This window comes from Coregonus clupeaformis, chromosome 25 (genome assembly GCF_020615455.1).
Source record: "Coregonus clupeaformis isolate EN_2021a chromosome 25, ASM2061545v1, whole genome shotgun sequence".
Lineage (NCBI taxonomy): Eukaryota > Metazoa > Chordata > Actinopteri > Salmoniformes > Salmonidae > Coregonus > Coregonus clupeaformis.
Window position 1 is genome coordinate 26,591,567 of NC_059216.1, and position 23,588 is coordinate 26,615,154.

The 23,588-nt window shown below is 42.1% G+C and overlaps 1 protein-coding gene across 1 annotated transcript in view; it reads right to left on the reverse strand.

Moving 5' to 3' along the window:
* Positions 1-22,226, reverse strand: part of LOC121539472 (cysteine-rich motor neuron 1 protein) — a 118,224-nt gene extending 95,998 nt beyond the window's left edge. Inside the window, exons 1-2 of the mRNA XM_041847991.2 lie at positions 21,286-22,226; positions 4,590-4,763 (exon numbers count right to left, since the gene is read on the reverse strand). Coding sequence (XP_041703925.2) covers positions 4,590-4,763; positions 21,286-21,586 — 475 coding nt within the window. The 5' untranslated portion in view covers positions 21,587-22,226. The remainder of the gene's footprint in view (positions 1-4,589; positions 4,764-21,285) is intronic.
* Between the last annotated feature and the right edge of the window lie 1,362 nt (positions 22,227-23,588).

Sequence of the window (23,588 nt, forward strand, 5' to 3'; positions counted from 1 at the left end):
TAGCCTTACCCTAAAATTGATAAAATTATTTTTTCTCCTCATCAATCTACACACAATACCCCAAAATGACAAAGCGAAAAAAGGTTATTAGAAATTTTTGCAAATGTATTACAAATACAAAACAGAAATACCTTATTTACATAAGTATTCAGACCCTTTGCTATGAGACTCGAAATTGAGCTCAGGTGCATCCTGTTTCCATTGATCATCCTTGAGATGTTTCTACAACTTGATTGGAGTCCACATGTGGTAAATTCAATTGATTGGACATGATTTGGAAAGGCACACACCGGTCTTTATAAGTTCCCACAGTTGACAGTGCATGTCAGAGCAAAAACCAAAGCCATGAGGTCAAAGGAATTGTCCGTAGAGCGTTGAGACAGGATTGTGTCGAGGCACATTTCTGCAGCATTGAAGGTTCCCAAGAACAAAGTGGCCTCAATCATTCTTAAATGTAAGAAGTTTGGAACCACCAAGACTCTTCCTAGAGCTGACCGCCCGGCCAAACTGAGCAATCTGGGGAGAAGGGCCTTGGTCAGGGAGGTGACCAAGAACCCGATGGTCACTCTGACAGAGCTCCAGAGTTCCTCTGTGGAGATGGGAGAACCTTCCAGAAGGACAACCATCTCTGCAACAAGATTATCTGGTCTGATGAAACCAAGATTAAACTCTTTGGCCTGAATGCCATGTGTCACGTCTGGAGGAAACCTGGCACCATCCCTACAGTGAAGCATGGTGGTGGCAGCATCATGGTGTGGGGATGTTTTCAGCGGCAGGGATGGGGAGACTAATCAGGATCGATGGAAAGATGAACGGAGCAAAGTACAGAGAGATCCTTGATGAAAACCTGCTCCAGAGCGCTCAGGACCTCAGACTGGGGCGAAGGTTCACCTTCCAACAGGACAACAACCCTAAGCACACAGCCAAGACAATGCAGGAGTGGCTTCGGGACAAGTCTCAGAATGTCCAAGAAGAGGCTGTAATCGCTGCCAAAGGTTCTTCAACAAAGTACTGAGTAAAGGGTTAGAATACTTATGTAAATGTGATATTTCCGTATTGCAAAAATTTCTAAAAACCTGTTTTTGCTTTCTCATTATGGGGTATTGTGTGTAGATTGATGAGGGGGAAAAAACGATTTAATCCATTTTAGAATAAGGCTGTAACGAAAAAAAATTGGAAAAAGTAAAGGGGTCTGAATACTTTCTGAATGCACTGTATATACAAAAGTATGTGGATTCGGCTATTTCAGCCACACTTGGTTGCTGACAGGTGTATAAAATGTAGCACACAGCCATGCAATCTCCATAGACAAACATTGGTAGTAGACTGGCCTTACTGAAGAGCTCAGTGACCTTCAACGTGGCACCGTCATAGGATGCCACCTTTCCAACAAGTCAGTTCATCAAATTTCTGCCCTGCTGGAGCTGCCCCGGTCAACTGTAAGTGCTGTGGAAAGTGGTGGAAACGTCTAACAGCAACAATGGCTCAGCCGCGAAATGGTAGGCCACACAACCTCACAGAACGGGACCGCCGAGTGATGAAGCACGTAGCGAGTAAAAATCGTCTGTCTTCGGTTGCAACACTCACTACCAAGTTCCAAACTGCTTCTGAAAGCAACGTCAGCACAAGAACGGTTCGTCAGGAGCTTCATGAAATGGGTTTCCATGGCCGAGCAGCTGCACACAAACCTAAGATAACCATGTGCAATGCCAAGCATCGGCCTGAGTGGTGTAAAACATATTCTCTGGAGTGATGAATCACGCTTTCCAATATGTCAGTCCGACTAATCTGAGTTTTGCGGATGCCAGGAGAACGCTACCTGCCCCAATGCATAGTGCCAACTGTAAAGTTTGGTGGAGGATAAATAATGGTTTCGGCCTGTTTTTCATGGTTCGGGCTAGGCCCCTTAGTTCCAGTGAAGGGAAATCTTAACGCTATAGCATACAATGACATTCTAGATGATTCTGTGCTTAAAACTTTGTGGCAACAGTTTGGGGAAAGCCCTTTCCTTTTTTAGCATGACAATGCCCCCGTGCACAAAGCGAAGTCCATACAGAAATGGTTTGTCGAGATCTGTGTGAAAGAACTTGACTAGCCTGCGCAGAGCCCTGACCTCAACCCCATCGAACACCTTTGGGATGAATTGGAATGCCGACTGCGAGCCAGGCATAATCGCCCAACATCAGTGCCCGACCTCTCTAATGCTCTTATGGCTGAACGGAAGCAAGTCCCCGCAGCAATGTTCCAACATCTAGTGGAAAGCCTTCCCAGAAGAGTGGAGGCTGTTATAGCAGCAAAGGGGGGGACCAACTCCATATTAATGACCATTATTTAGAGATGTTCGATGAGCAGCTGTCCACATACTTTTGGTAATGTAGTGTATGATTCTCAGAAAAATTGGAAATGGCCCATTTTTATGAGACTGTTTCCTGATGACATAGGAGCCTCATCTTTCTCACCCTTGTATTTGTCAGGGAGGTAAGGTCTGGTGTGTGTGTAGACTGGTTGTGCAATGAAGGCAGACATCTTGGGTGCGTCCCAAATGACACTGCATTCCCTATATAGTACACTACTTTTTTTTACCAGAGCCCAATTGGCCCTGGTCAAAAGTAGTGCACTACAAAGGGAATAGGGTGCCATTTGGGACGCACACAAGATGTCTGCCTTCATTCCACAACAACCAAAACCAGGCTCATTGGTATGCCGAGAAATATCAGTAATACCTGTGATGTTGTTGAGTATGATAATCCCTGTCTGTACTCAGTGTAATCTCTCAGTCTGAGCCCAGTCTACACACACACCAAGGAACTCCTGGGCCAAGACAGAGAGCAGACACACACATAGACAGGACCCAGACCACCAACGTTAAAGACACCATCCACCAGCCATAACAAATAACTGAACCAGCCAAACAGGACACAACAACTACACAAAGCCACAGTTGGTTACACAGTAAAGTCAGTCACAATGACAGAAAACACCACAGCTAAACAGTGACACACTATATGACAGGCAGGCCTTAAAACAGAATACAACACAACAACAGCTCCTCCATGTACAAAAGTTATACTCTATAGATCTTCACTGTGGAGAGGGAACCTGTGCTTTTCAAAAGGAGAACCACCACAACACAGCAGCCATAGACTGAAGGTACACCTGCCACAACAAAACAACAAGGGCCATCATCCCAGTTGCTAGGACGGTTGGTTGCCATAACAAGCCTATATTTTGGTGCTTTAATTGGCAGTCTGCTGCCAGAGAACTGTAAACACACCGGCAGACACAGAGATACAGCCTGGGTATACATGGGGGACTGCAGTCCTAGTTCCGCTACATTTGCATTCTGATAGGCCTATTTAGTTGTGTTTATTTGTTTGTTTTTTTGAATATCACAGATGCACTGAAGAGAACCTGTCACAGAAACACATCTGACTAAACAAACAGGACCCCTCACTCAAAAAAGAAAAGGATGGAAAAAAGAGGCAGCAAACGAGCAGATAAATATATGACAAAATCATGTTGTTATTCAAAGTGCAGTACACTGTCAAATCATTTTAAATGTGCTGGAGGAACAACAGAAAAGGATGAATCTGAAAACAAAGCATGGGAACATTACAAAGAAAGAGTGGCATTTGCTCACTGCATAATGACTCAGTGACAGCAATTCAATCAGTTTGGAGGCTGCTTACCACCCCCAAATGAAGCTGGGAATTGATCATTTAGTTTGATTTATGTCTGAGTATTTATGAATAATAACAAAGCACACAACAATTAGCTGAGTTAATTTCTGCTAATAATAAATCCTATAAGCCTGGCAGAGACATATGGGGTCTCTACATAATATCCAGAAATCACTACACATAAGGTGCTAAAAAGGTTCTTCAGCTGTCCCCATAGGAGAACCATTTGAAGAAGGGTGCTACCTGGAACCAAAAAGGGTTCTACCTGGAAACAAAAAGGGATCTCCTATGGGGATAGCCGAAGAACCCTTTTGGAACCCTTTTTTCATAGAGTGTATGAAAACTGTACAGTACAAGTCCGATCAGAATTCTAAGTACCCATTCACTTGGATCTATTCAAAGTCATAGCATCTAACAAAGTGTCCATCCAGATGGTAGACAACAGTAGACGACATGCATAAATAAGACCGCATGAAAAACACCTTGTGTGCGTGTGGCTTGATACCTGAAACATGACCATGCATGCACTACTCTCCCCAGTCTTTGGAACAGCGTCATGCAAGCGAGAGAGGTGTTGTGTCGAGATGTGTTCCCCTCTGGGAATAATGTTCCACCTTCTAAATGATCATTTGAAGAGGTATCATCAGCAAAATATCATTGATGATGTCTCACTGACACGTCACCTTGGCATACCAAGTGTTTTAATTTCTAGGCATATTTTAACATAGCATATAGGCCATTTAGCGACTTACAATAGTGATCGCATACATTTCCACATGGGTGGCCCCAGCGAGAATCAAATCCATGACTCTGGCGTTGCCAGCACCATGCTCTACCAACTGAGCCATACAGGAGCAAGAGGACCAATATTAATATTTCATTGTAAACATTCATTGATATGCATCATACCTTCAATCTTCCTCAGAGCGGTCTGGCATGCCTCCTGGCTGGGGAACTCAAAGGGGTTGTTGCAGGTCCGTATGCCGTCACACTCACACTTCCCATCGATGATGTTGCAGCCCGTGATCAGGTTCTCGTTACACGGCTCAAATCCCAACAACTGGTCGTCGTCCCAGTTTTCGTCTGATCAGAAAGAAAGGTACAGTGAGGGCAATGTCAATGTAAGATTACATCAAATCAAGGACATCAACATTTTTGTTTTATTATCTATGTTTGCCAGCATACCTCATGATCAAGTAAACAATATAACATTTCATAAATGTTTCAATTGAAGATTTGTTTTCATAATGCATCAGGAACTGAACATTGTTACTGGTACTCACACTATCCCCCAAGAATGTATTGCAAATAAGAAACTATAAAGGTCAGTTACTGTATTTTGTCAACTCCTCGGCTGAAATATTAATCATTATGGTGTATGACAGTGGGCGGCAGGTAGCTTAGTGGTTAAGAGCGTTGTGCCAGTAACCGAAAGGTCGCTGCTTCTAATCCCCGAGCCGACAAGGTGAAAAATCTGTCGATGTGCCCTTGAGCAAGGCACTTAACCCTAATTGCTCCTGTAAGTCGCTCTGGATAAGAGCGTCTACTAAATGACCAAAAAAAAATATATATACGCAAATGGCACCTTATCCCTACAGATGTAGGATCTTAATTTGATCACCCTGTTGCAGGATAACTTTTCTGCAATCAAGAAATGTAAAACTTGTAGTGTATTTGAGGTTTAAAAAGGCTTCTGAAGTTTGCAATTTCCACTTTGAAATGTCAGACTTGACTTTCCCTTACGAACAATGTATCAACCCCTACAAAAAATGTCCATTAATTATAATCCACATCATTTTCCGTCATTAACAAACTGGCTCAAATTAAGATCCTACATCTGTATATAGTGCACTACCTTTGACCAGAGCCATAAGAGCCCTGGTCAAAGGTAGTGAACTATATAGGTACCGTGCTTCTACACCTGCATTACTAGCTGTTTGGGGTTTTAGGCTGGGTTTCTGTAAAGCACTTCGAGATATTAGCTGATGTAAGAAGGGCTATATAAAATAACATTGATTGATTGACTAGGGTGCCATTTGGGACGCATCCAGGTATACTGTATGAAGCAAGCTAGCTCACCACATTATCTGAGTCAGGCTCAAGCGCTTGACCCCAACACACTGCTATCTCACAGCAACATTATTAAGTTATATTTGCAGTGCAAACGTACAGTACATTTGAGATAGGACATAGCTTTTTCTCCAGCTCCTTTCTTATTAGTGTGTGCGTGTGTGTGTGCTCGCACGCTCGAGCGTGTGTTGGCAAACAGTATTTTTTGCACTTCTATCTTTGGGCATAAAAGTGACATTGAGAGATAGTGTGTGGGGAAATGTTTGAGTGTGCGCGTATAGACAGACAGATACAGTAAAGTATGTGTATATTATTGTCAATAACTATGTGTCGGCTTGGCTGTGCCTTGCTTGACACTGTACAGCATGAGAACTTCAAGGTCAGTGAAAGTGAAAAGAGCCGTGTGTTGTCTATGAAATGCATATGGTTCAAGTTCTGAGAACAATGTACATGTGACTCATCACTATCTAAACATCTAGCACTAGCAGGAAATACATTCATTCATCACAACACTGCACGTGTACATAAGAGATTTGGCCATGAATGCACAGGCGAGAATCATATAAATGGTTTGGTGCTTTTGCCATACGTCTGTTATCATGATATACACTACTGTATTATTTTTTAAATGGAAGATGTAGAATCAAAACTTCTCTTCCAAAATTCTGTAATAATTCATAAGGGCATTGGCTAACTCAAACGTTATTGGAAACCCATTGACATCAATGCATGATTTATGTGCAATTTTGAGTTATGCAGCATTGCAGACATTCTGTATCTCAAATTAGAATTTGGCCTCATGAGAGTTGTAAAAGTTGGCTGAAATCCTTATTGAAGCACCAAACCCATCACCAAAGCAATGCTAAAAGAAAAACTGTTGAAGTTGCGGCCCCATAGCATCTGAAGTCCCTGTGATTTTGTATGAGGATAGCTCTGGTTCTCTGTGGTGGCACCTGATAGTTATCTTAGCAGGGGGCCCTACCTGCATGGAGGAGGAGGCAGCATTAGCATTAGCTGGTACTGAAGGTACCTACACTGAACAAAAATATAAACGCAACATGCAACAATTTCAAAGATTGTACTGAGTTACAGTTCATATAAGGAAATCAGTCAATTGAAATACATTCATTAGGCCCTAATCTATGGATTTCACATGACTGGGTATACAGATATGCATCTGTTGGTCACGGATACCTTAAAAAAAAAAGAATCTGAAAACCAGTCAGTATCTGGTGTGACCACCATTTGCCTCATGCAGCGCGACACATTTCCTTCGCATAGAGTTGATTGTGGCCTGTGTAATGTTGTCCCACTCCTCTTCAATGGCTGTGCGATGTTGCTGGATATTGGCGGGAACTGGAACACGCTGTCGTACACGTCGATCCAGAGCATCCCAAACATGCTCAATGGATGACATGTCTGGTAAGTATACAGGCCATGGAAGAACTGGGACATTTTCAGCTTCCAGGAATTGTGTATAGATCCTTGCGACGTGGGGCCGTGCATTATCATGTTGAAACATGAGGTGATGACGGAGGATGAATAGCACGACAATGGGCCTCAGGATGTTGTCAAAGTATCTCTGTGCATTCAAATTGCCATCGATAAAATGCAATTGTGTTCGTTGTCCATAGCTTATGCCTGCCCATACCATAATCCCACCGCCACCATGGGGCACTCTGTTCACAATGTTGACATCAGCAAACCGCTCGCCCACACGACACCATGTCAAAACCCTGGTGAGGACGACAAGCACACAGATGAGCTTCCCTGAGATGGTTTATTTTGTTGTGCAAACCCACAGTTTCATCAGCTGTCCGGGTGGCTGGTCTCAGACGATCCGCAGGTGAAGAAGCCGGATGTGGAGGTGGCTTATGGTAGAGAGGCGGCTTATGGCGTGTTATGATAGAGAAATTAACATTAAATTCTCTGGCAACAGCTCTGGTGGACATTCTTGCAGTCAACATGCCAATTCCATGCTCCTTCAAAACTGTGGCACTGTATTGTGTGACAAAGCTGCACATTTTAGAGTGGCCTTTTATTGTCCCCAGCACAAGGTGTAATGACCATGCTGTTTAAAGATGCACTATGCAGAAATAGCTCCGCCATTTCCTGGTTGCTAAAACTCTAATAGTTTGCCTAATTTCAGTTTATGTGACAAAATAAGCTAGTATAGTGTAGAGAATCATTGTACCATCTAAACCGCTGTGAAATATATTTTCCATAATCAAAAATATTGTTGTTTCGGCTGTTTGAAAGTAAAAGACGCAAAAACAAAACTGAAGAACGGAAAGCACAGACATAGCGCACATAGAGAATGATAGATCTATAACTCGCATTTCTATGTGAATTTGGTCAGGTCGCCCCAAAAAAGTTACATATTGCCACATTAATCAGCTTCTTGATATGACACACCTGTCTGGTGGATAGATTATTTTGGCAATGGAGAAATGCTCACTAACAGGGATGTAAACAAATTTGTGCAAAACATTTTAGAGAAATAAGCTTTTCGTGCATATGGAACATTTCTGGGATCTTTTATTTCAGCTCATGAAACATGGGATCAACACTACATGTTGCATTTATATTTTTGTTCAGTGTATTAATTACTCAAGAGGAGAGACATTTCAAACGCTTAAAGGCCAAATGCAACCATTTTTATCTCAATATCAAATAATTTAATAATTAAGTACCTTACTGTAATTGCTTTCAATTAAAATGGTCAAAAAGAAACAAAAATAGCTTCTTAGCAAAGACAACTTTCTCAAGCAAGAATTTTGTTAGGACTGTCAGAGTGGTCTGAGTGGGGAGGGGAAAACTGACAAAGAGGTTTGGAACTCTCTTTCTTATTTGTCTATCAACTAATTTACCGCCTGGTGATGTCACCAGGTAGGCCAAAACTCCATCCCACCTTAACAGGCTACAATTTCAGGCGGTCTTTTCAAACAGCTCTTACACTAAAAGGGCATTATCATAATTTTCCACTATTTCACAGTATTATTCCAACCTCATTGTGAGGAAATATATATAAAACACAGGAAAATCTTTTTTTTTTTTTTTTTTTTTCCATTTTTGACTGCCCTGGGCCTTTAAGCTTTTAAATGTACAGTAATGTCGAGTAGGAGAAGGGAATTAAAGAACTGTCTTTGTGAGACAAAATGATGCAACATTAAGGCAAAAATAAAAATGTATTTTTGCCTTTAGGAAAATAATATGTTATTTTCATGGATTTAGCTACAGAAGCTGCTGTGCTCTACTGTTCTGAGGCTTTGTGTGTGATTCGCTCGCTTAGGTTTCTAACCTAACTTTTATATCTTCTTTAGTCCTGCCAGACAATCCTAACCCTTTCATCTCTACTTCTGGCCCTAAATGATATCCACTATCCAGCCCTGGAAGTTATATCACTTATCCCAGGCCCACGGTTCTCTTGAGGACAGACTGCCAGTTGATGGCAGACCTGGGTTCAAATACTATTTTAAATTGTTCCAATACTTTTAGCATTTGCTCTAGTCTGCCTGGAGTGCCAGGTAGTTGCCATTTTGTGACTATTCTATTGGTTCCATTTATTCCAGGCAAGCTCAATAAAGCCCAGATAAAGTATTTGAAATTATTTTAAATAGTATTTGAAGCCAGGTCTGTTCGAGAGACTTCAAGGACAAAGAGGAGGAGCGTGACAAGGTGGAGGCAGTGGAGGAAAAGGTAAAAAGTTAAACTTGTCTTCTCTCAATACAGACGACAACCTGTGTTCTTAACAAATTTAATCCATCTATTTGTTAGAGCATCAGAAAGACACTGGGGCACAAAATCACCCTTGGCGGCAGTCACAGCAGTCACATCCATCTTTGGGCAAAGGTTTTAAAGGGTTGTCTCAACATCAAGTGTCGGGATCTATTTGAGCCGGTGAGCCTGTCATGGCCTCTGGCGTCACTCAATTAAATGTGTCTTCATTTCTCTCTAAGTGTTTTCGCACAGTGTTATTCCCAATATTTTATTGCATTGAATTCTACTCATAAATCAATCAAGCGAATGACTGGAGGGTGTAAGAGAAAAGGAGACATCTGGGATTGGTTTAGGTTGGGTGGTTCACAACACATCTGCGCCTACAGATGTAGGATCTTAATTTGATCACCCTGTTGCAGGAGAACTTTCCTGCAATGAAGGAAATTAAAAACTTGTAGTCTATTTTAGGTTTAAAAAGGCTTCTGAAGTTTGTCATTTCCACTTTGAAATGTCAGACTTAATTTTCCCTTACAAAAATGTCCATTAATTATAATCCACATAATAATTCACATTTCCTGTTGCAGCAGAATTATAAATCTGATTTTGAGAGTGGTTTTATTTCCACAGCCCCATCCCTCATCTTACCAAACAAAGTGGCTGGGTCAGGCTGTTAAAATTACAGATTGTGTATTTGAGTTTTAGATGGATTTTTAGATGGATGGATGTCATTGCCAGTGGTTGAAAGAGAGAACATTTGAGACATACAGAACAGAGAAAAACAGTTTAGTTCTACTCTCAGTAGATGCCTGCAAATGAGAAGTGACACCTACAGTGGCTTGCGAAAGTATTCACCCCCCTTGGCATTTTTCCTATGTTGTTGCCTTACAACCTGGAATTAAAATAGATTTTTGGGGGGTTTGTATCATTTGATTTACACAACATGCCTGCCACTTTGAAGATGCAAAATACTTTTTTTGGTGAAACAAACAAGAAATAAAACAAAAAAACAGAAAACTTGAGTGTGCAGCCATCCATCATTCCTTCAATTCTGACCAGTTTCCCAGTCCCTGCCAATGAAAACCATCCCCATAGCATGATGCTGCCACCACCATCTTTCACTGTGGGGATGGTGTTCTCGGGGTGATGAGAGGTGTTGGGTTTGCACCAGACATAGCCTTTTCCTTGATGGCCAAAAAGCTCAATTGTAGTCTCATCTGACCAGAGCACCTTCTTCCATATGTTTGGGGAGTCTCCCACATGCCTTTTGCCAAACACCAAACGTGTTTGCTTATTTCTTTCTTTAAGCAATGGCTTTTTTCTGGCAACTCTTCCGTAAAGCCCAGCTCTGTGGAGTGTACGGCTTAAAGTGGTCCTATGGACAGATACTCCAATCTCCGCTGTGGAGCTTTGCAGCTCCTTCAGGGTTATCTTTGGTCTCTCTGTTGCCTCTCTGATTAATGCCCTCCTTGCCTGGTCCGTGAGTTTTGGTGGGCGGCCCTCTCTTGGCAGGTTTGTTGTGGTGCCATATTCTTTCAATTGTTTAATAATGGATTTAATGGTGCTCCGTGGGATGTTCAAAGTTTCAGATATTTTTTTATAACCCAACCCTGATCTGTACTTCTCCACAACTTTGTCCCTGACCTGTTTGGAGAGCTCCTTGGTCTTCATAATGCCGCTTGCTTTCTTCATAATGCCGCTTGCTTGGTGGTGCCCCTTTCTTAGTGGTGTTGCAGACTCTGGGGACTTTCAGAACAGGTGTATATACAGTGGGGGGAAAAAGTATTTAGTCAGCCACCAATTGTGCAAGTTCTCCCACTTAAAAAGATGAGAGAGGCCTGTAATTTTCATCATAGGTACACGTCAACTATGACTGACAAAATTAGAAAAAAAATCCAGAAAATCACATTGTAGGATTTTTTATGAATTTATTTGCAAATTATGGTGGAAAATAAGTATTTGGTCAATAACAAAAGTTTCTCAATACTTTGTTATATACCCTTTGTTGGCAATGACACAGGTCAAACGTTTTCTGTAAGTCTTCACAAGGTTTTCACACACTGTTGCTGGTATTTTGGCCCATTCCTCTATGCAGATCTCCTCTATCTAGAGCAGTGATGTTTTGGGGCTGTCGCTGGGCAACACAGACTTTCAACTCCCTCCAAAGATTTTCTATGGGGTTGAGATCTGGAGACTGGCTAGGCCACTCCAGGACCTTGAAATGCTTCTTACGAAGCCACTCCTTCGTTGCCCGGGCGGTGTGTTTGGGATTGTCATGCTGAAAGACCCAGCCACGTTTCATCTTCAATGCCCTTGCTGATGGAAGGAGGTTTTCACTCAAAATCTCACAATACATGGCCCCATTCATTCTTTCCTTTACACGGATCAGTCGTCCTGGTCCCTTTGCAGAAAAACAGCCCCAAAGCATGATGTTTCCACCCCCATGCTTCACAGTAGGTATGGTGTTCTTTGGATGCAACTCAGCATTCTTTGTCCTCCAAACACGACGAGTTGAGTTTTTACCAAAAAGTTCTATTTTGGTTTCATCTGACCATATGACATTCTCCCAATCCTCTTCTGGATCATCCAAATGCACTCTAGCAAACTTCAGACGGGCCTGGACATGTACTGGCTTAAGCAGGGGGACACGTCTGGCACTGCAGGATTTGAGTCCCTGGCGGCGTAGTGTGTTACTGATGGTAGGCTTTGTTACTTTGGTCCCATCTCTCTGCAGGTCATTCACTAGGTCCCCCCCGTGTGGTTCTGGGATTTTTGCTCACCGTTCTTGTGATCATTTTGACCCCACGGGGTGAGATCTTGCGTGGAGCCCCAGATCGAGGGGAGATTATCAGTGGTCTTGTATGTCTTCCATTTCCTAATAATTGCTCCCACAGTTGATTTCTTCAAACCAAGCTGCTTACCTATTGCAGATTCAGTCTTCCCAGCCTGGTGCAGGTCTACAATTTTGTTTCTGGTGTCCTTTGACAGCTCTTTGGTCTTGGCCATAGTGGAGTTTGGAGTGTGACTGTTTGAGGTTGTGGACAGGTGTCTTTTATACTGATAACAAGTTCAAACAGGTGCCATTAATACAGGTAACGAGTGGAGGGCAGAGGAGCCTCTTAAAGAAGAAGTTACAGGTCTGTGAGAGCCAGAAATCTTGCTTGTTTGTAGGTGACCAAATACTTATTTTCCACTATAATTTGCAAATAAATTCATTAAAAATCCTACAATGTGGTTTTCTGGGAAAAAAAATGCTCAATTTGTCTGTCATAGTTGACGTGTACCTATGATGAAAATTACAGGCCTCTCATCTTTTTAAGTGGGAGAACTTGCACAATTGGTGGCTGACTAAATACTTTTTTTCCCCACTGTATACTGAGATCACGTGACAGATTATGTGACACTTAGATTGCACACAGGTGGACTTTATTTAACTAATTATGTGACTTCTGAAGGTAATTGGTTATTTTTAGTTATTTTTTTCATTTCACTTCACCAATTGGGACTATTTTGTGTATGTCCATTACATGAAATCCAAATAAAAATCAATTTAAATTACAGTTTGTAATGCAACAAAATAGGAAAAACATAAAGGGGGATGAATACTTTTGCAAGGCACTGTATGTTCTGAGCACAACACTAATGAGGAGAGTCATTGTTATAGTACATGCTCCAGGTGCACTCTGGGTACGGTAGTGTTTATCATGTGCTAATAATGTTTGACAATTAACCCTGATGGAAATCTTTATCAGTGAAAATACTGAAATGTCTGTTTCAGTAATAGTGGTTATTATGTTCCCTTTTTTAATAGGCATTGGTAGCACTATGGTGTACCATTTGGGTGAACTACACCTTTAAAGCCCGCTTAGAGAACTGCACCCAGGTGGCCGCCTGTCTAACAGGAAGCCCTTGAGAATGGACCTCCGTGGAACTGCAGCTCATCTAATTCTGTAAATATCTAACTGCAGAAATGGCTAACATCACCAAGTAAAAATGTAAACTATGCATGTCGCCTTAGACGAGGGTGTGAGCTAAGCAAATATATTATTATTATTATTCCTCCCCAACAGAACACACAAAAAACATAAAACATTCTATCCTCTTATTAGAATCTCTGTTGTATGGGCTTCCTGTTTTTATTTGTCGCTCAGAAATATGTAATGTTGTTTTTAATGCACTCAATCATTTGGCATAAGTCTGACAAGCAGGCAGCTTCGCTAACGTTCAGATCTGTTTCTGCGAGCCAAGCAAAAGCATTCCATGCGTAAACTGTAAAAACAAGAGAAAGAGGATATGTCCTAGTTCCTCTCAAGTTTTTTACCTTCTTCTTGACAGAAGACAGAAGGCATTTATGTAGAAAGAAACCAATTTCATTTGGCCACATTACCATTTGAAAAACAAGGGAGCCAGCCAGAGCCAGCCATATTGCACGGCACACATTGAGTATTTGTTTTTCTAGCATTGTGACATGGCTCTGGTCTTATCTCAGTGACATTTAATTTCACATCAACATTTGATCAACACAGCTGTTGGGCCTCAATGGAGGGACTTTAATTTAGATTTGAAAAGCACTGATGCAATGACTCTTGTATTGACCGCAGTCCAATGTTTGATTAATAATCTTTAGATGAGTTCATAACCAAAATGAACTAGTACTTTTCTCATACAGCCTCATTCGGTTATGATCAACCATTCCTGTAATTGTACTCATTGTCATCTGGTTAATTTAGCCTATTACTCCTTGAGAGCATGAACATTAATAAGACGACCATCAAGAGCCACTCAAACAATGTGACAACGGTGTACTGTGACACCATGGTGTGCGAGGAACTCCATGCTTGGGATTCATGGCGTACCTTTTTAGAACAGTGTCACTTCAAAGTCATTCACAGCTATAGCTTTGCCATTTGGGGTCACATGATGGCTTCGTGTTGACACCTCAAGAAGACCCTATTGTGTAAGCCCACTGAGGGTAGGGGGAGGTGGTGCTAGCAACGCCAGGGTCGTGGGTTTGATTCCCACTGGGGCCACATACACTAAAATGTTATGCACTCATTATATTTCTTTGTATAAAAGTGTTTTCTAGATAGTATATTATGTTAGTATTATATGATTTCTAGCCTTTTATTTGTATATTGCCTCCTGGTAGACCTGGGAGCTATTCCTATGAGACAGACCATTCAGGCACTAAACAACTAGTGCACGTAATCAATGACTTCCAATATGGTTAACATCAAGGATGGGGTAGAACCTATTGTTTACCCCAATTTCCTCTTTAATAGGCCCACGTGAATAGGAAGCTCTCCTTCCTTCCTCCTCTTGTTCCTCTAAACATTCTGTGAATGATGTATACAGTCATTAATTGAGACATACATACATATGCATGAGCGATTATTATTACATCTACATACTTCAAAAACCTCATCAATGACTGACTACAAACACTTGTGTCTGGTAGTGTGCTACTGTTCAGAATCTGATAATAATTATCACCGCAGTTGTTTATCTCTCAAATGACTATATGACAGCAAAATTATGTAGAAATAGAAATGACAGATTGGATGTCAGACAGTCAGTGTGTTGTAAAGGACGCTGCAGTGCTGAGAGCCTTGAGGCAGTATATGGCCTGATACTTGGAGCTGCCTGGGCGTTAATGTAACTTCTGTGTCAGAGAGCTCCTGAGTGCAGCTAATGTCCCCTGAAACCCAGACCATCCGACAGCACTAACTGGGGAACTTGAACAAAATACATAGCATCCACAGCAGGGCCATCATCCCCACTGGGACGACACTGAAGCCCCAGAGCCTTCAGTCTCCTGGTGCTCTTTGTTCCACGTTATCCCGTTAGCCAGGCACCGTTCTAGAGATCTGTCGGAGGTGAGCTCGGGGTAAGCCACTTATACCCAGTGTGATTGTCCGAAGTGAGAGTGATCAGTGAGAATCCCTGGCTCTGGCTGATATAATCTGTTGGTTTTTAAATGTGATCGGATTCGTTTGAACACCGGCCCGGGACTGCATGGATATAAGTTTAGGGGCTAAAAGGCATTCATTTCATCTGACCCTTTGTGTAAAGGGAGAAGCTCTCAGACTGTAACAGTATCTGACTGAGGTGCCTCGAAGGTATGGCGGAGCAGAGCCCCTTTTGCTACACCAACAAAGGCCCGCACTCTGCCTGCTTCGTTGTGACACTCATCATCCTTCATCATGAGTCATTACAGTCGACATTAGCTGTCATGAGGCGTGACACGTGTGCTCTGCCTCTGTGAGACTATGAACAGCAGCAGGCATGTCATTTGCGGTGACTACTAGGGCTCTGATGAGCTAGGTGAATATAGGGTCTCTGGGGGACAGCTAATGGAACATTAGGGGTTGGAGGTGGGGGCGACTATAGCTCTAATATGTTGGGGAAAGGCCCTGTGGGGAACGGGGAACATCTAAGGTTGGAAGTGGGGAGTGTGGGGGTAGGCTATGGGGCGAAGGTCATGCTCTGTACTTTCGATGGTCTTTAGTGGCGTAACTGGCGTTCCATGCTTTGATCTGGTTCAACCCTCCAGGAGACCGTTGCTGCTGTTTTCTCCACAGGCCTTACCTTAGAGAGTACCAGCCTGAGAGACTACTTAGACTACTTACTGGCCAAACATTTGAGACTCTCATCAACATGTTTTCATTTATGGCCACCCTTGTTGAAACCCGACTCCATGTGTCTCTCTCTGTGGCGTCCTCTAAGGCGCTGTCTGTGTCTACAGTAAGGCTGCATATGGGGCTAAATAATGTCAGGGGTTGTCTCTCTCCACACAGATATTGTCATATATAGGAAAAGCTTTCATATCTTTGAGCAGTAGGCTATGAATCTCATTTGATGACTTTGGTTAAATTCAGTCTGCATAGCCCTTTACATGAACAACCTGTACATGGGTTGAAAATGGCAGATTTGGTCACTGATAAGCGCCTAAATTGGAATGTAGTGACTGTACAGTTACATGCTATACTTGACGTTAGACCTCATGGTCTCCGCTTTACAGCGCTGTATGGGATTCAACTGACAGACGCTCTAAGCGTGAGCACCAAGCGCAACAAGAAGATGCCCACATCCCTCCTGCTAACTGGGCTATTTTTGCCAATGCTTTGTTGTCTGAGAGAGGGGAATGCTATAAATCAAAAGGACTCGATGTGTTCTGAAAGATGAGACGCTGATGTTACACACCTGGTCCAAATGTGCACTTCACATTTCCATATTATAAAACTAATGTAATTTACAGTGTCAACGTTTATGATCACTATGTTTGATGTACAGTTACAATAATGACATAACTTCATACCCTGGGATGTTCTGAACAAAATAAGCCTGTTTGTCGTATTGTGAAGAAAATTTGCAGCGGAACACACACCTGAATGCCCTCATAAATCCATTCTATGCTTACCAAAATTACTATCTGTTTCTCTGAAGTGACTTACTGTAAGATCATATTTTATAACTTAGCTAGTCATGTTGGCAATAAAAGCTTAAGAATGATACCCACCTGACCCAGATTGCGATTAAAGAGGATTCTCCGGTACTATTGCATACTTTTTAGCCAGTAGTTCTGAAAGTAGTGCTCACGAGCCAAAAGTGGTCCCTGAAAATTGCTTACTATGTCACATATGTTCAGATATGTGCACAACGTCATTGCTCTCTCCCGCTCTGCTGTGTGTGCATCTTGCTAGCTGTCACTCAAATGGCCAGGGGCTGAAACTCTCATTGCTAGGGGGCTGGCCCACATGGGGGAAATGTAGGGGAAAATGGCGCCGCACAGCTTCCAGAAAACAGTCGCTTTCAAAATAGGGATTTCATGGCTAGTTGAGGTAAGACAGTAATTCAGCCTAAAGATTATGCATGTATGAACTACACACATCCAGCCCAAAGCGGGAGGTTTAGAAAATACTTAGTAGTCGCCAAAGTTCCGGAGCACGTCTTTAATAATGGACCGTTTTTGGATTGTGTAAACAAAAACAGTAATTGTGTGATTGTGGGGATATAGGGCTGTGTTCCAAACGAACAAATACAAGTGTGCTTGCTTCACTTCCTTAACGGCACAGCTAGGAGACCTTTAAAAAGTACCTAATAGTTGAAGGCTCTTTCCTTGAGTCAAAAAAGTGCATTGAAATGATTTACTAACTGTGAACACTTTGGAGAGGTGTGGCCACTTGGAGACTCCAGTTAGACCTCTTACTCAAACCCTTGTCATTTGTTTGTCTTATGTTGCACCTACCCCACATTTCCCATGAATATTATTATTATATGACTGAATGTATCCAGATTATTTTCAGATTTCGTTATCGACAAATGCTGCCAAAAGTACAGTAAATGTAAAATGCACATAAAATCCACAGTGTAATGTTTGGATTCAGTCTTGTGTCAGGTGAACTGCTGTGTCCTCAGTTTTGGTCAGATAATTTCCCCATAATCTCCAAAGTGTTCCCTTTCAATTATGCATATGCTTCTCATATTCCTTCTGTTTGAAACATTTAATTTTGGCCCTATCCATATAGGCCACTTCCCACAAGTGTAAAGGGTTAATTACATTTAAGTATTTACGCGCTTTTCAGACAGCCAGCAGAATATCGCAGAGTACCCCGCCAAGTACATGACTTGTACCTCTAGTCAAAGCGGCTAGTGCCTTCACACACGAGGGCGACAGCCCACAGTCTATGCGACAGCCGGCGGTGAACATAGCAACTAAATAAACAAACATTATCGACGTGCGAAATAAGAAACGCTATAACAACATAAGCATGCATAAAAACATATTTACATGCGACTGAAATTATTAATCCAAAAATGGGTTAGAAAACTATTATTTTTATTGTTAAACATGACTAGTGTTAGCCAGCTAGCAAGAGTGGACAAGTTAGCTGGTCCTGCTGTCGGGCGTACATGCTGACGTATCACCACACAGGCTCCGTTTTTTTTTTACTGTGATTGGTCAATAACAAAAAATAGAGCAGAACCACAGATTATCCGTTATATTGATCAGATATTCTAGTGACAGCTCTAACAATGAAAATAAATGTCTTCAAAAATAGATCAGGTGGGACCATTCTAGCCAATGAGAGGGCAGATACGCGTGTGAACAACAGGCACAACGGTTTCCACTAGTTACCACAGCCACAAAGTCATTTTTTGTATTGTAATAATACATGAAAACAGAAATTAGCTTTTTGGTCTTCATTTAAGGTTTGGCATAATGTTAGCAGTGTGGTTAAGGTTAGTAGGTTTAAAATCATATTTTAAGAAGAGAAATTGTAGAAATAGGCGAGGTTTACGACTTTGTGGGTGTGGTAACTAGTGACTACCAGGTACAACTCTGACATAGTGTTTTTTTCTCAAAGTTGTCGGGATTTCCCGTGTCCTACTTATATCAGTACACTCGTAACAACCTAATCATTACGAAACTTCTATTCAATCAAATACGCCACACATAGCAAATAAGCCATTCAATTTGTTTTTTTACCAAATTCGACACTCTCTCATTGACCTCCATACACAACCTCCTCGCTTGGTGTGCCAAAAAAAAAAGCCACCTGCTGGAGAAGAGAGATTTTGGGCCCAGTTATCCCTCTCGCTTTGCAGAATCCTATTTTCTCCGCCTCAGTTGAGTGGCTTCCACAGGCACGAGCACCACTGACCGCTCCGCCTGGATAGAATTTCGCCCCCCCCCGCCTAGGTTTCATTGAAAATGAATGGGCCACCACGTCCGCCACGCAGTCTGTCAGCGCCTTTAGACTGAGACATACTGTAACAGATATCACATGGACTTTAAAAGCATTCATTATATTAATCCATTTTCCTCTCCACTTGGATTCTATCAGTGGATGCTGCTGAGGTGAGGACGGCTCATAATAATGGCTGGAATGGAACCAATGGAATGGTATTAAACACATGTAAACCACGTCTTTGATGTGGTTGATACTGTCGTATCGGGTGAATGGTGGCAATTATTGCTGTCAACAAAGAGTCCGCTCAAGCTGCACCGTGTTAGAGGCTTTTATTAAAATCACGAGGTTACAGCATAAGTTACAGACCCGCGGTGTCCGGAGAACGGCGTCCCAGATTGCCATGGCCGTTCTGCCTCTATTTGTCTAGCCCCTTACTTATAAACAATGCAAAAAGATGGGCTCCCTCTTCTGGCCAATCACCAGTCTCCCCTGTCTACAACACACTTCCTGTCTGTTGTATGTGACATTACACTAAAACATTCCCTCTTGATACTAAAATGAACATTCTTTCAGTTCCACTTAAAAACATTTAACACCATCATAATCTCAATACACTACAATACCACTCCATTGACTCCATTCCAGACATTATTATGAGCCGTCCACCCCTAGGCAGCCTCCACTGGATTCTGTAAAGGTGGAAGGGACTGGGGATTGAAGCTTGAAGAAAATACAAAAAAGTATTGATCTATTCTCCCATGTTAAAGGAATTAAATATCAAATCAAAAGCTGTCAGATTATTTATTTCTTCAATGTTCAAGGACTCCAGCCCCTTCATCAACATTCCACTAGAGCAATTACTAGAAGGTAAATGTAGGCCTTCTAGAGAGGCAGAGGCAGAGGCAGCTGCATCCCTACTCACCGCGAATTCCGACATGGTCACAAAGGATAATAGCACAGAGTTTCTAAACCGAGGCGCAACATCGCGAGACTTCCGGGAACGCTTGTGAAACAGACCAAACAGACCAGACCGGGGACTGGGGTTTGAGATGTCAATGAGAGAAGTGAAAAATGATTCCTTAGTTGTACATTTACGCGAAATCTAAAGGCACAGCCTAGATTCGAGTCATTGTCTTAAGTAGGTGAATATGTTATTACTACTTACTAAAAGGGACAAACTGTTAGGTTTTCATTTTCGTCAAAAACAACTTTATATCGAAGGAGTGTCTTTGATTTGACAGCCTGCACATGCGGAGTTAGGTACGAGACAACCATTATAAGCGATGACGTATTTCTGCGCATGGGCTTAGCTAGCCAACGTCGCCATCACATCGCCTACAAGTGTGATCGGGGATTTCTATTGGATAAGCAGTTTCTTCCTATCTTCATACTGTACTGTCTTTGATAATAGGCTACACCTGTGATTCCAGGTATTGGCAGACAGTGCATGTCCTATACGGTGCTGACGCGTAAATTGAGTTGCATAGCAGACATTCCATTGAAAAACCAACAAGCCTCAGCGGAAAGAGAGGGGTTGGCACCGCGTCCAAAAACAGCACGAAACCCGTTAGCAACACCCTAAAGAAATGGAAAACCGACATCCTGCAAACACATTAACCAGCTCGCTTGCTCAATCTCGCTCTTATTCCAGACCCCCACCACACCGCCAGATCAGAAGCATGGACAGACATGTTTATGCAGCTACAAGTTATGTAGCTCTACTTTGACTATAGAAACGGCGTGAAAAGCCACAGCATTCACTTTTGAAAATAGGAATAACTTCCTAGTATGTAGGCTACAGCTACACAATAATAATATATTTATCATTATTATTAGCCAGTCTAACATTATTAGGCCTATTGTGTAATAGGCAAACTAGCAGCCTATTAGAGCAAACATTGCTCATTGCTATTATTTTGAACTCATTTTAATGCCTTCTATATGATGCATTGTAGACTAGCCTATACATGTGATTTTGATATGATAGCCTACAATAAATAGGCTGCCATGCGTAGCCAAAGTGGAACCTTATCTTTGTACAACGGACATGTGTTTTGTTTTAACTTTTATGCAGAGCATAAGCCCTATTCATCATGGTGAAACAGTGTAAATAGTTAACAAACCTTCACAGACTCCGACCTCATACTGCGTGATGGATCCACCGTTCAGCGGCGGTCTGATCACGCACCGGAGCCCCCGGTCGCAAGTCCCGTACAGACCGTAGACACCACCGCAGCTCTCGTTTTTCTGTTTGGCGCAGACGGAGCAGCAGCCGCAGATACCGAGCACCACCGAGCCGGAGCAATGCTTTGCCTCCTCGCATTTAGATTCATCACACGGCAGACATAAAAGAGCCCGGTTGCTCTTCCAAATCAGGGAGATTAAAATGCATCTCGTTATAAAGTACATCCTGGCAGAAGCCATGGGAGAAAAAATTTAAATATATATCCACAAACCGCCCCGCGGACCCCCAATCACCAGTCCAGCGAGGTAGAAAAGCCCAGCTAAGCTATGCAACGCGAAGAACACCACGCAGTTCTTCTAAAAAGGCTCAAAGTTCCGGTAAACCGTCTAGATTTGTGCTGTATGTTGTTATACGTTCCGTTAGAAACTTTTGTCCTGGTTCTTGTAAACCAGGAAAGAAAAAGATCCGTTAAAATGCGCATGAAACGGCAACTACCCCACACTGTAGATAGAGTGCATGGTTTCTGTGTTCCGCGCTGTAGTCGTGAGTTTCAGTTTGTCTTAGAAATTGAAACTTTCTTCACAGTACTCATGTCTCATTACCTCAGATTCACTCCGTCTCGCTCTCAGAAAGCAAGGGAATTTTTCCTGTTCAGCTCGTCTGTAACTGCAACACAACGGCTCTATAATATATTTCCCTCTCGTAGAAGCACAATCATCTAGTCGCCTTGCTATCCGAGATTCGCCTTACTAGCCTAATTGAAATAAACTGTTTCTTGCTATCGCACATTCAGTGTGTGTCTCTCTCTCATGTTTATCATCCTCCAGTGCAGCTTTCCGCCTGCTACTGCGCCCCCTGTTCAATCAGACCCTCACCGTGACCTCATAACCGAACCACTCCCATCGTCCATTACTTTGCTCCATTGGATCGTTCATTCCAGATATGGAACACACAGGAAATGTTGGCACACAAAGCGCGCAGAGGGTCGTCACTAGTTACCACAGCCACAAACCCCGCCCATTTTTACAATTTATCTTCTTAAAATCTGACTTTAAACCTAACCCTAACCGTATACCCTAATCTAAACCACACTGCTAACTGTATGCCTAACCCTAACCATAAATGAATACCAAAACGCACATTTTTGTTTTCACGAATTAGTGCGATATATTCTAGTTATCTTGACTTTGTGGCTGTGGTAACTAGTGACAACCCGCGCAGAGAGAGTCAGTGATAGCGGGCTGGGAATGTAGTTTAGACGCAGGGCAGGTGTAAAATGTAGTCCCCGCATGGCCTCTGAAACACTGCAGTTTACACTGTAAATCAGTCTTGCTTCGCATGGGAAGAGAAGATGTTGGACCAGGAGAGACTAGATGGTGAATATCTATCTGCGTATTAGGGCACTGTAACAATACACAACAAGTCGGCACTGACCTCTAGTCTAAATAGTGGATTAGCCTATCAACTATAGTCAGTTGCAACTATGTAATTATAGCTGTACCTATTCATTTCATATGTAGGCTCTATTCATAATATAAGCTATTCATAATAACTAAATATGTAACTTAACTAGGTTATAAGAGGTTATAAAAGGTTAGTAATACGTTTATAACACAATATTAATGATAACTGATATGCCCAAACCCAAATATTAATCTTGTAACACAGAACCAAATCTTGCTTGCACAGGGCAAATTATCCAAATCTAGGCTATGTATTCTCAACATCAATCAAGGAAAAGGCAAAGGTGTGTTTGATTCTATTATATATGCCTTTTGAGATAAATTGATAGGGTAATTGTAATAGACTTTAGGGGATGTGGGAAATTAAAAAGTAAAGACTAATTAGATATGGAGCCAGATCGGTGTATAGCAAAGTAATTTTCATTAATTACATGGTTGATAGGCACAGTTCACATTATAAAGGCTCAAAGTGTTTATTGATCTAAGTGTTAAGGTCTATGGATGGGTTGGGTGATTCCCCACACTTTAAGTTGACATGGCAAGGTACGCCTATGTGGTCGTTTATTGGTTAACCATTAGGCTTGGGATTCCTTCCCTTATATGAGAATGATAGAATTATGAATGTCTTCTCTAATTATCATTATATAAAACATTATAAGTAATTAAAACATGATTTGTTGGAAGACAAAATCATCAGATTCACCTTGGTCATTGTGTGCTAGAGAAGAAAGCGTTTTGTGTTAGCCCACCACTGCGCAGGTTGACGTTTATTGGTATG